Source organism: Taeniopygia guttata, chromosome 9 (assembly GCF_048771995.1).
Source record: "Taeniopygia guttata chromosome 9, bTaeGut7.mat, whole genome shotgun sequence".
Classification (NCBI taxonomy): domain Eukaryota; kingdom Metazoa; phylum Chordata; class Aves; order Passeriformes; family Estrildidae; genus Taeniopygia; species Taeniopygia guttata.
In genome coordinates this window covers 6,577,611-6,589,751 of record NC_133034.1, presented here as the reverse complement: position 1 = coordinate 6,589,751, position 12,141 = coordinate 6,577,611, and the positions used below count along the sequence as shown (strand labels likewise).

Below are 12,141 nucleotides of genomic sequence, written 5' to 3'. Positions count from 1 at the left end.
AGGAGTGAGGAGACTACTTCCTTCACTTGCAGATTAGTCAAGAAAATGCATGGAGGGATGATAAATGCTGTGACTTTCTATAAGCTGAATTTAAATATACATAGCCTGTGCTTAATGCAGAGATGACCAGAGCTATGAACCTACTTGTAAAGAGAGGTTTGCAAATCAAAGACCAGCTTTGGCAAGAGACTGCTGAGGGCTGCAGGTATTGAGACTTCATGTTGTTTTTTCAACCTGATCAAGCCTGGTTATGCTACAGAAGTTCTTAGACCTTTCTCCTGCAAAATTTAGTATTTGTGTTTAATTCCAAAGGCTGTTTTGGAAAAAATACTGATATATCAGCCATTACCAGCTTAGATCTTGAAGTCAATAATAGGTGATGGCTGGCTGGATTTGTGGCCAAATTGCTTGAAACTAAAATAATAATAAAAATTGGAGGAAAATGTGAATTTCCCCTCAAAGCATGGTCACTCTGGAACCAGTTTTAGAAGAAATCTCTTCCCTTCCACAGTTAGAATTGTTGAAAATGCTTAATATTAACAGTGAGAAAGGCATTAGTGACTGGTGATCTTTTATGTGATATGTGGAGAAAATCAGGTGCTTTCAGTTGTTTCCAGTAGGAAGAGTAGAAACAGAAGTTCTCTATCCATGTTTTTTCATTTGTGAGAACTAATGTCATTGCCTGTTGAAGGAGAGAGTGGAAATGATTACCAGAAAAGGACAAATGCTATAAAAATATAAGTTGAAGTTGTTTATATAAAAAAAATAAAGTTGTTATGCCAGCTGTTTACAAAGTAAATGTTAGGAAATGTATCTTAAATATTTAACAATAAATTGCAGAGAGTGGAAATCTCTTGCATGTTGTCTTAAAAACCCTGTGTTCTGTTTCCTTTGAAGGGTCCAGATCACCAGACAATCTTATTTAACCATGGAGCTGTTCAGAACATCGCACATCTGTTGGTCTCCACCTCCTACAAAGTAAGACATTACAACTACTCTATGTTTAACATGTGTCTATGAAAGGAATGAAAATGGAGATTGTAAAAACCATGTCTGTGCCTGTAAACCAAAGCTATAAACAGGTATCATGTATATTTGTAGAGTAGCAGTTGCTTTTACTTGTCATATTCTGTCAAAACCAGAGCTATTATGCTGTAAAGTTGAAGCAGCAGTAATGAAAACAGGGCTGCCTTGCATTGCTCCAAACAGGAACTGGCAGCTGGCAAGCCAAGTGGTCTAATTTGTTGAACAGTAAGTGAGAATAAGAAGTTAAGCTGAAGAGAAGCAAATGTGGTCTGTTCTAAAAAGGAAGTCCTACCTGTAGAAATAGATGGTTGTGGAATGTGTGGAGGCCACCAGCTGCCTGTGTTGTGCTCCCTGAATTCCCGAGTCTCTCCTCCCTTCTCTGTTGTGTTTTTGAAGTCCATCCTGGACCATCACCTGAGAGTACAAGCTTCACACTCTCCCTGTAACTTGGTGGCCAGCAGGGTCAGTTTCTTCTCAGTCTTTCCACTTGTGAAGACCAGTTTACATATGTGCAGCTGTAGAAGGGCAAGTCAAAGACTAGTACCTGAGCTAATCTAGGTTCTGTGATCTGGGAAGGTGATAATGATTGATCTTCCCTATGTCAAAAAAGAAATTATAAAGATTTCAAAAACTAGGCAGGCATGAAACCTTGATTAAATCAAAACTTTGGACTGAAGAAGAAGGAGCCAAGATGAAGAAATTTGTCCATCTTTTTCATCCAGGTGGTACCTGAGGCTGTGTAATGCCAGTAAAACTTACAATGTATATTTGTTCTAAGATTAGTTTGGATTCACTTCAGTTGGATGGTTCTCTTTAGACATTTTATTAAGTCCACCTTCAAAGAATTCTGAAATAGAAATCTCAAGGGTAAATATTTCTGATTCTCTAATGTACTTAAGAGTCCTGAAAAGTAAAATTACCATTGTTATATTGTATTCTTCTATTTTTCTCTTGTTTTTTACACATTTGTGAGGCATTGCAAATAAGACCAGTATTTCCTGTTTAGTTCCCAAGTTGTAACCTTCCTGGTTTTCTTTAGAGTTTACAACATACCCTCCAGAAGGATAGTTCCAACAGGGAGATGAGAAATGTCAGGGTGTGAGTTAGATGTTTCCATCTGCCGTGATTCTGCATCTCAATTTCTTGTTGATTCTTGTTTTCTACAAGCCTGTCCAGCAGTGTAGCCCAGTTTTGCTTTGAAGTCAGTGTTGATATTTCATATGATGTTTTTACACAGGTCCGAATGCAGGCATTGAAATGCTTCTCAGTTCTAGCCTTTGAAAACCCCCAGGTATCCATGACTCTGGTCAATGGTGAGTGCAATACTGCTGCTGCTGGTTTGACACTCACTTTTTGCCTGGATGAATGAGAATGACTTGGAGCTCTCTCTCTTTTCAGTGTCTGTTGATGGAGAATTGTTACCACAGATTTTTGTGAAGATGTTACAAAGGGACAAGCCCATTGAAATGCAGCTCACATCAGCCAAATGGTAATTGTCTTCAGGAACTGGGGAAATAGCAGGGAGTTTAATCCTTACTGTTCAACTGCTCCCTTCTTCCTTGTTCCAAATTAATATGGGATGTAAAATCTTAGGAATAATTAAAGATACTGTTTTCATTATCCGAATTCTTGAATGAGTGACTCTCACCCCATTTTATAATGCGACTTTCACTCTTTGCTGTACATAAACAGGGAAAAATACTGCTGGGCAGCAGTTTTGTGAGGAATGTGTGTTCAGCCATATGGGTTTTCACATGTATCTTGGATTTGATAAGTTTTGCTTTGAACAGGCAGAGCACAGTACTGAACTATCATCCTTGGTGGCTGTGCTGTGTTGGAGACTGCATCAGGATGATGGGAGAGTAGAGTTAGTCCCTCTACCCAACTGTTTTAAATAAAATAGCTTATTCTTCAGGCTTCATGTGCTCATACTGCAGAATTAATGTTGTTAATTAATTTTGTACTTCAGCTTTCCCTGCTGGTGTGAGCACATTTGTGTGTTCATATCCATAATGACTTCCTACCCAGTGACAAGATGTGACCCAGTTCTGTAGTAGCAGCACCCTGGTTGTGCTCACTCCATAAGCTGGGATTGACACCCTTTAGAACCATTTTCCTTTTCTTGTGTTGATATCAATGAAATAGATCACTCCAGGGGGTTAGAGAGATAAAATTGCCCATTAGTATGAGCTACTAAAATTAAGTTTAACTGAGGAGTTTGGTTGTTGATGCGTTGTTTGATTATTCTTTTAGTTTTTGATGCCTTTTTTTGACAAGGAGCAGTGTGTTCTCTGAGTTCACCAAACAATTTCACAGCCACTTGTGTCAGTACAAGTCTCTTGATTCTGCATGAGGAGCAGGTGGGGTAGGTAGGATCTGTGACTCTCTGCTCATGCTGCCAGGTTGTGATGCCCTGACACATTCATGAAAACAGTTTCAGTGATGTGCACATGTTTGAGGGGGGTTCTTGGGGAATCCCACTCCATGTAGGAGGTATGTCTTGGGACCTCCTAGCCTCCATTCCAACCACAATTGGCCCAAGCAGTCTGGTTTTACTGGTTTTGTTGGGCAATTCTTAGTGAAGAAGGCAAGTTAGATTAATTGCACTGTAGCACTCAGTTCTGGTTGATTTATGTGTTTCTTTGAGAAGTCAGAAAATACATAGAGAATTACATACTTAAAAGTAATTTTTTTTACTAATCTCAAGATATAAAGCAGTTGACAAGTCATAAAGACAGGCTGGAGTTAGAAGAATTGTTCTGAGATGGACATTTCCAGGTGTACTGGTGTTCTTTGCTGATTGAAGGAACTGGGTACCCATCTTTTGCTGTTGCTTTGCAGTACTTTGGCTCATCTGGACCTTTGAAAGCATGAAAGAAAGTGATGTGGTGAAAAGCAGCAAAAGAAAATTGCAGGGAAATGACAGACAAACCAGTACCTTGAATTTCAGATTGGCTTTCTCCCAATTAGTCCACAGGCACTCATCCTTCTTAGGGTTTTCATTTTTACAGCAGTCATGGAGTTTGCAAAGCCCTAGTGGTTTTTCTTCTGTAGGTCCACCTGATTGCCTCCAAGTCAGACTCTCTCTTCCTTTTTCCTAATGAGAGTAGTAGGTGAAATTGTCACAGATAATTTTTTTTTCTGTAAATTAGATTTCACTCCTACCTTGCCAGCTTCAATCAGCTAATCTGCAGTTCCTCTGTCACTAGACTCTTTGGAATGCAGATCTAGAAGAGCTTTTTCCTTTTGAACTTTCTCTATAATTTCTGTTTGAATCTGGAGTGGCATGCAAGACTACTTCAAGAAGTTCCCTTTCTTTTCCCTCAACAATTGGAGTAGACTTGGAGGATTCAGGGTAATAACTCTTGATTGAAATGGAGCAAAGATCCTTCCCTTGAGCAGCAGTGTTGGGACAGAGGGAAGATTAGGATGCCCCTTGGGAGAGTGCTCTGCAGCTGCAAGTGGAGCAGTAACCTTTCCTGCTGAAATCACTGTAATTGCTTCAAGCTAAGCCAAGCCTATGTTACCTGAAGTCAAAAACTACTTTCTTTCATTGCTGAAATAGAGCTACTTTGCCTGGCAAATAGGGTTTCACGAGACTAAATGGCAGCTGCAGGATTGGTGCTTTCCTCCTGACTGTGCAGGTGTGAAAATGAGTTTTCTGCTGTCAGCTGCAAAGCTTGGGCAGTAAAAGTTTAGCAGATGATCTCTGTGCTAATATTCAAGTCTTATCTCTTACTTTCTGAGAAATAATGTATTAAAATCAGTGTTGTTGCCTCTAGGAAGTGAAAGAATTCACTCTGGGCCCTTGGAAGGAGCTTGGGGATGTGGTGAAACCCACCATGGTTATATGAGCACATTGCTGTTCCTTAGCTGAGCAGTTCTGATTGACCCTGTGTACAGCTTCACTCTTCCCAACTGAGGGTCCAAACATGTTAATTTTAAGTTACCTTTACTGAAATGCAATTACATTTTTTAACCTCCACTGTGGCATGATTAAAGCCAGTTCCAATGGTTAGTTCAGAAGCTAAAACAAGAGATACTGGTGCACAGCAGTTCTCTCCAGCTCCATTCCACTGGCTTGTAGCAGAGCAGGTAAAAACGAAACAACTTCAAAGTAAAACACTTTTTGGTAGGTGGACTATTTTGCATTTCTGTTTGGTGCACTTTACAAGTACATTAACAAAGAACTTCGAATTTGTCTGATGCTGTGTGCTGGTGAGACCTTGTGGTTGTCATATCCACTGTGAGCTGTTGTCTAATAAGGAACAAATGCTGGCTTGGTGCAGTGTCAGAGCCTTGGCTGGGTTCATTGTTAGTGAGGGTGTGCTGATTGCTGCAGAGTGTAAAGCCCTGCCTGTGGACAGGCAGCACAGCAATTCCACCTCTCCTGGGCTGGGGCAGGGCCTGGGTGTCTGTGCCTGAGCTCTCAGGCTGTGTTGCTGTGCTGGTTCTCTCCTGATGGCTGCACACCCTAGGGACAGGTACTTACAGGAAGGTCTGGGTGTGTTTACCTTTGCTTAGTTCAGGTTGTTCCTTTTGGGTGTGGGGCTCAGTCACGGTGGTGGTGTGACCCTTTGTGGCCATTGTGTGCTGTGTGTATTGATGAGGGATCCTGCATTGCAAACCTGCCTGAAAGTGCACCTGGAGGAGTCTGTGTGCCCAGGCTTAGTAAGCTCTGATGTATTTAAATCAAACACAGGGAGGGTGTTACATTAGGACAGATGTTCTGCAGCAGCTGAAGTGCACCAAAGCCATGGTGGGTGAGTGTGTTTTGTTGTGTTGTTGCAGCCTTACTTCCATGTGCAGAGCCGGAGCAATACGGACGGACGATCCCTGCATCGTTCTGAAGGTGAGCTGTGTCCTGCTTCAACCACCTTGTAAATGTAGAATAATTCTTTTTGTGCTGGCCAGAACAGCTGCTTAAACAGTTCTCCATTCAAAAGGTTTTCTCATGTAGGTCTATACTGGTTTTATTTTCTCATATAAAAGGCAGCACAAAATCTGTTACAGAAAGATTGCAAAGCACCAAGTTCTCCTAACTTTTTTTTTTTTTAATGAAAAGAAAATATTTCCGTGGTTTCCCTTTGTTTCCAAGTAATGATACATAAAAAATCTACATGTTGGCTGAGACAAAGGCCCACCCCTCCTATCTTTTTGTGCAAGAAAGTGCAATGTACTGTTCATTCCAGTGTGCATATTGGCATCTGTTCTGCACAGGCACGTGGTACTGCACAGCTGAGGAAGCCAAGTTGCATCATTCTCCTTTGTCATTCTCCTTAGCTTTGTTCCAAATTGATGCTCCAATTCTCTGCTCTCCTTTCTCCCTACAATACCTGCAAACTGAGGGCACCAGTTCCATTCTCTCAACCCATCTCGCCTGCAAACCTCTTTCTTCTTTGGAAACGTCTTCCCTTCATGAATCTCCCACACTGGGCTGCACCCTGGGCAGGATGTGCATGTTCCAGAGCTGTTCTGCCCTGGGACAGGAGCAGGGTCTGCTGGCAGTGGCAGGTCATTGCTGGGAGCTGGACCCTGCCCTTTGGAGCTGCATGTGCTGGGCCACATGGGCCCTGTGGAAAACCTTTCCTTTCAAACCTTTGCAAAGGGATGTGCTTGGGTCAGCTCACAGCAGAAGCAGCACTTTTTCTTCGTGAAAGCTGCTTCAGCACAAATCCATGTCTGAGGCTGTAGAATTAAATGTGTTGTAGTACTTGAGAGGAGACAAAAGAGTGAGGGGAGAAGGAAGACACAGAACCTTTGCCTTGTTCAAACCACCCCAGTGATTCCTCCTCCAGGAGCTCATTCTTGTAAGATAACAGTGTCCCTGTGCTTAATCCAGCCACAAATCCTTTGACCTCTACTGAACTGAAGTGATGGCCCTGTTAGCATTTAGCATTGTTAGCACCTTTGCTATCAAACTTTCTGCATTTGGGGGCCAGTCAAGGATGTGTGTTTGCAAAATGGTTTTAATTTACTTTTGTTGCTCAGTTTGAGTAGTGGGTTGGCCTGCAACATGGGGAAAAAATAAAATCCCTTGAAAAGGGCAGGGAAGGCTGATAAATAATGGATTTGATGTGAAGGAAAATTATTTCTCTGGAATCCTACTAATGAAACTGTCCAGATAACCCAGATACATCCCAGCCATAGATATTAGATATGGAAATTAGATATTCCATCTTTACAGTCCATTTCCAGACTTTTATCTGCTGGCCAGGTGTGCATTGTAGCTTTCCATCTTACACCCCTACACAGCCCCCTATTCTTCTGCACTAATTGCACTGTACTGACCTGTAGGTCCAATGGAACAGTTAGAATTCTTGCTTCTGTTTTTAAGCAGATGGAATTGCTTAGTGTTGAAAAACATGAGATCTGTGTTTCTTGGGTGCATGCAGCCAGTGGCTTAACAATGCCCAGCCCTTGAATTCCAAGAAATAGCTCATTTCAGGCCATTTGACTGTGGAAAGAATTAAGAAGTACATTGTCTTTGTGATTTAGACATGGAATTCCACTTCTTTTCTTTCTCACTCCACATGAATGTAATTTTTTGGGAGCCTATGTACAGTCTTCCCTGCTGCCTCAAGGCCAGGTATGCAGAAGGGAGTGCTTTGGATCACTGGATTAGCTGCAGGATTCACCACCTCAGTGATAATCTTTGGGGTGGCATCTAGTTTTCTAAAATATGTAGCTTTCTACTTCCTGTGCAATGGAGATAAGGTATTTATCTATTTAATCATTTGACCAATCAGTAGGTAGATGTTATTTCAGGTCCCCAAAACATAACTCTGAGCAACATTTACTGGAGTTATTCTGTTGAACTTGGTGGCGTTGCACAAGCACAAACCTTGGTGTTATTCCTTGTCCATTTTCATATTTGGGTAGGCTTGAGGGAGCAGAGTCCCAGCTCTTGGAGAATTGGCCTGTCCAGAGTTAAGTACTTTTCATTTGGCTACAGGTAAAGAAAGACTTGATTGGTTTTTCTGTTTAAATAGAGAAGGAAGAACAAAACTGTTGGCATGTGGGTGTAACCACGGTAGGGGGGATGTCAGGGAAGGCAGAATGGACCTGGACTCCAAGTTAGCTTATTTTCTGGTTGATTGAATATGCTACATGCTGAGGAGTATTCCTCCCTTGCCCTCTGCTCCAGGCAGCCAGTATGTGGGAAAGGAACCCTGAGATTATTTCTGACTGCATTGTCCGTAGTTAATCCTGGATCACAGAAGGGCAGTAGGGGTCAAGTACTTCTTGAGGGCAGCTTCGGTACTTTTGGTTCTGGTGTGCTGTAAGAACAAGCCTGTGAAAATATGAACTTTGAGGGTTTTAAAAAATTTTTTTACAAGGTTTTGGTAGGCTTTGTCTATGGTAGCTTCCAACACTGCATGATTTTGACTGTGTGAGAAGTTGTGTGAAAGTAGCCAATTGTACACTTAGCAATGCCTGAACAATTCCTCTGTGTGTGGAGTCTTTGAACCCACTGAAATATGTGTCTGTGCAAGTTCTTATCTAAAGAACAATGCAGAGCATTGCTGTTGGACAGTTGTTTCATTTCTTTGGAGTTTCTTTATCAATGTAGCTGCACTAGAAACTCCTTTTTTTTAATCCCTGCAGACTCTGCCATGCTTGGTTCGGATGTGCAGTAAGGACAGACTGCTGGAGGAGCGGGTGGAGGGGGCAGAGACTCTGGCCTACCTGATTGAGACAGACGTGGAGCTGCAGAGGATGGCCAGCATCACCGACCACCTCATTGTCATGCTGGCAGACTACTTCAAGTACCCCAGCTCCGTCAGCGCCATCACTGACATCAAGAGGGTGTGTTTCCTGAGCTGCCTCTCAACCCTGGAGAAATGGCTAAAACCAGAAATAAACCAGATCAGGATGGGGTTTTTTAATTCTGGTTAAACCTCATGCCTGAGGTCCTCAATTGAAAGGTGACCAGAGGTCCAGCAGGACTTGATTCTTGATGTTTGTAGTCTCCAAGTCTCAGTCAGTGCTCTTTGGAGACTTCATTAACCACACAAAAGTGTGCATATCTGGTTTTCCCATCCTCTAAGTTTAAATATCTTGCCTTCAGGAACCAGTACATTTCAGCTTCGTAAGAGACAATAATCCATGTGAAGAGAGATTTGTTTTCAATTCTTAGGTCAGGTTTGTGGACAATCTGAAATTCAGAGGTGATTCTGTTGAGTTTAAGCAGAAAAACATGTGGATGTTGTGCACTGTTTCATATTATTAGTTATCTGCACTTCCAAGATGTTGGATAAACAGAGACCAGATGTACCTCGGAGTCTTACTGAGACAGATTATAAGAAAGAAGCTGAAGAAATACATTACAGAGCTTTGCTTTTTTTCTGAAACTGGCCCAAGAGACAGGTTCATTACCCTGACTCTGCATAGGGAGCCTCTTGAATGCTCTGTAAAAATGCCAATGAAACATAAAAAAATTAGTTACAGTATAAAAAACTGAGCAAAAAGATGTTTAGTAATTTATTGAGGAGTAATGGACGTTGGCTATAGCATCAAAAATATGATCAGGTTCCAAAAGTGAGTGCTGCAGTTCTAAATATTATGACAGTGCTCTGAGTGTGCAGTAAGTCTGTAGAAGCAGCCAGCTGGGAATCGAGGGTACTGGCTTTGAACAGAGCGCTTGGAATTGCACTCTGTAAGGTAAAACTACGTGAGGAGTGAGCGAGGAATCTGCCAAACAGAGAACTTGTCTGCTTAAAATATTTATGACAGTTATTTAATACTTCTGCTCCAATATAGCTGCACTGGAGAGAATTACTCATAGAGCTTAATTTTTGACATTTCTTTTATTTCAGCACTTTGCTACCTTATACTGTTATTTTCCTGGCATTTTGTGTAGTCTTTGAAGACTGCATTGTTTTGTAGAACACTTTGGTACAGAGTTTTGAGGATAGTCAGAGTCACGGAATTATTCTCAGAAGAGAGCATGAGGAGATCTGAGAGCCCAGATTTGCTGTTCCAAGCAGGGTCAACCTCAAACACCACTATTTTATGATGCCTTTAGTGCTCCCATTAATTATCATAAAATCACAGAATATCCTGAGCTGGAAGGGACCCCAAGGATCATGTAGTCCAACTCCTCACCGTGCACAGACACCCCAACAATCCCACCTTGGGCATCCCTGAGATTGTTGTCCGAACTCTCCTGGAGCTGTGCCAGCTTTGGGGCTGTGCCCATTCCCTGAGGAGCCTGAACAGTGCCCCAGCACCCTCTGGGGGAAGAACCTTTTCCTGATATCCAACCTCACCCTCCTTAACATGGCCTGAGATTTAGAGGCCAACTTTGGCTCCTGGTTTTGCTTCAGTTCTCTTGATAAAACTTGTCTTGATTCTCTCCCAGTTTTTCCACTCCTTCTGCCTAGTTCCTCTAAGTTTCTGTTGGGAGATAAGAATAGCATTTACCGGAATAGGATCTTGATAGAGTCCTAACCTTTTTTTGGCATCAAATTGAAGACAGAGTTGTCTTCTCTATAACTCAGCAGAGAAATCAACCATATCTTAACTCGGGTTATTGCATTTAGCTGGTTAATGTGGGCATGAGCTCAGGGAGCAGCACTTTGTGCTTCTGGCTGCCCCTGGGGTGGCAGACAAAGAGAAGTGGGTAAGCACCAGTGTAGAACAAACCAGAATATCACACTGCAGCTGCTTTGGTGGCTCAGCCTGGTGCCTGTGCTGTGTTTCCCAGCTGGACCACGACCTGAAGCACGCCCATGAGCTGCGCCAGGCCGCCTTCAAGCTCTATGCGTCGCTGGGGGCTAACGACGAGGACATCCGCAAAAAGGTGAGCCTGGGGAGCCTGCTGGGCCCCTGCTCAGCCACAGGGGCAGCTGGAAGGCAGCAATTCCCACCTTCCCAGTGGTTTTCCCTGGTATGGTGTAAGTAGGTTGAAATGAGTCCTCTTTCCTTCATTAATATAAACTTTCAGATTGCATGGAATTGGAACAAAAATTAATTTCTTGCTATCAGAGTATAATAAAAGTAAAGTTTAGTTATGTGAGCATCTTCACAGTGATGAGCTAGACTTGCACAAGGAGTTGTCTTTCAACATTTTTGGTACTTGGCTACTCATAAGGAATATTGTTGTGGCATATGAGAAATTTCTGAAACTTGTGTTCTGGGAGAGATAATAGACCTCTTCTCTCATTTTTTCCATTATATGACAAATGTTAAAAAAAACCAACCTGGGAAGTCTGTTCATACTGGGAACTGAAGTCAGAATTTGTTTCCCAGTTCTCAAGTGACCAAGGCCTTGCACTGTCACAACAAAGCAGTTGGTGATTCAAACATTACAGGAAATAGATTGGTTGCTTGGGCCACTCACATAGTTAAAAATTAATGTGTGGAAAGTGGAGGGAGCTTAATAAATTAATAATTAGAAGGAGCATTTATTTTTTTAAATTAATCATGAATTTGCACTGTCATGTAGCAAGTTCAGAAGACAGGAATTTTTTGAGTTTATTTGCTCGTTAAAGGGGAAAAGCAGAAGGAAGGGGGCAGGAAAACACAGGGTGAGAAGATAACATCAGGAGGGTTTATCAGTGAGGAACCACTCAGGGTGTCCAGAATTCAACACCATAAACTCCTCTTTTGTTGCTTTAGTTAACAGTGAAGATCCTCCTTTATGCAGCTTTTAATAAGCAGTGTGTGTGTACATGCCAAAGTTGATTTATTATGCAAAATCCATCATTCATCTGGGTATTAACTCCCTTTTATACTGGTCTTAAGTGTTTGTGCTGTCTAAATATGGCAGGTGAGCTACTGGATATTTTTTATCCACACAGCTCTACAACCTGTCTCTGATCTGTAGTTTGTATATGTTGTGTGCACTCACAAATGCTCACTTCTGTTTTAATATGACATGAAGGGTAATTCTTGTATCTGATTGTGTATGTATATGTATGTGTGTAGATAGTTATATATAAAAATCACCCTCTTGTTGCTTGATGACTAAAAGCCATAGTGGAATATAAAATATAGATTTTTTAAATTTCCTAATTGTCTGTAGATACACAAAACTTCCTGCTTAATCTGGCAAGAGAGTGTGGTGTGCTGGTTTTAGCTGCAGTTTTTATATGTAACATTGAAGATGCT

The 12,141-nt window shown here is 41.8% G+C and overlaps 1 protein-coding gene across 7 annotated transcripts in view; it reads left to right on the top strand.

The window, feature by feature from the left end:
* The window catches only part of ARMC8 (armadillo repeat containing 8), a 60,490-nt gene that overhangs the window by 36,789 nt on the left and 11,560 nt on the right, over positions 1–12,141 (top strand). For all 7 annotated transcript variants that reach the window (XM_030280409.4, XM_030280406.4, XM_030280405.4 and 4 more), the window contains 6 exons: positions 898–978; positions 2,264–2,339; positions 2,425–2,515; positions 5,818–5,878; positions 8,635–8,835; positions 10,736–10,831. In XM_030280409.4, the coding sequence (XP_030136269.1) occupies positions 898–978; positions 2,264–2,339; positions 2,425–2,515; positions 5,818–5,878; positions 8,635–8,835; positions 10,736–10,831 (606 nt within the window). The remainder of the gene's footprint in view (positions 1–897; positions 979–2,263; positions 2,340–2,424; positions 2,516–5,817; positions 5,879–8,634; positions 8,836–10,735; positions 10,832–12,141) is intronic.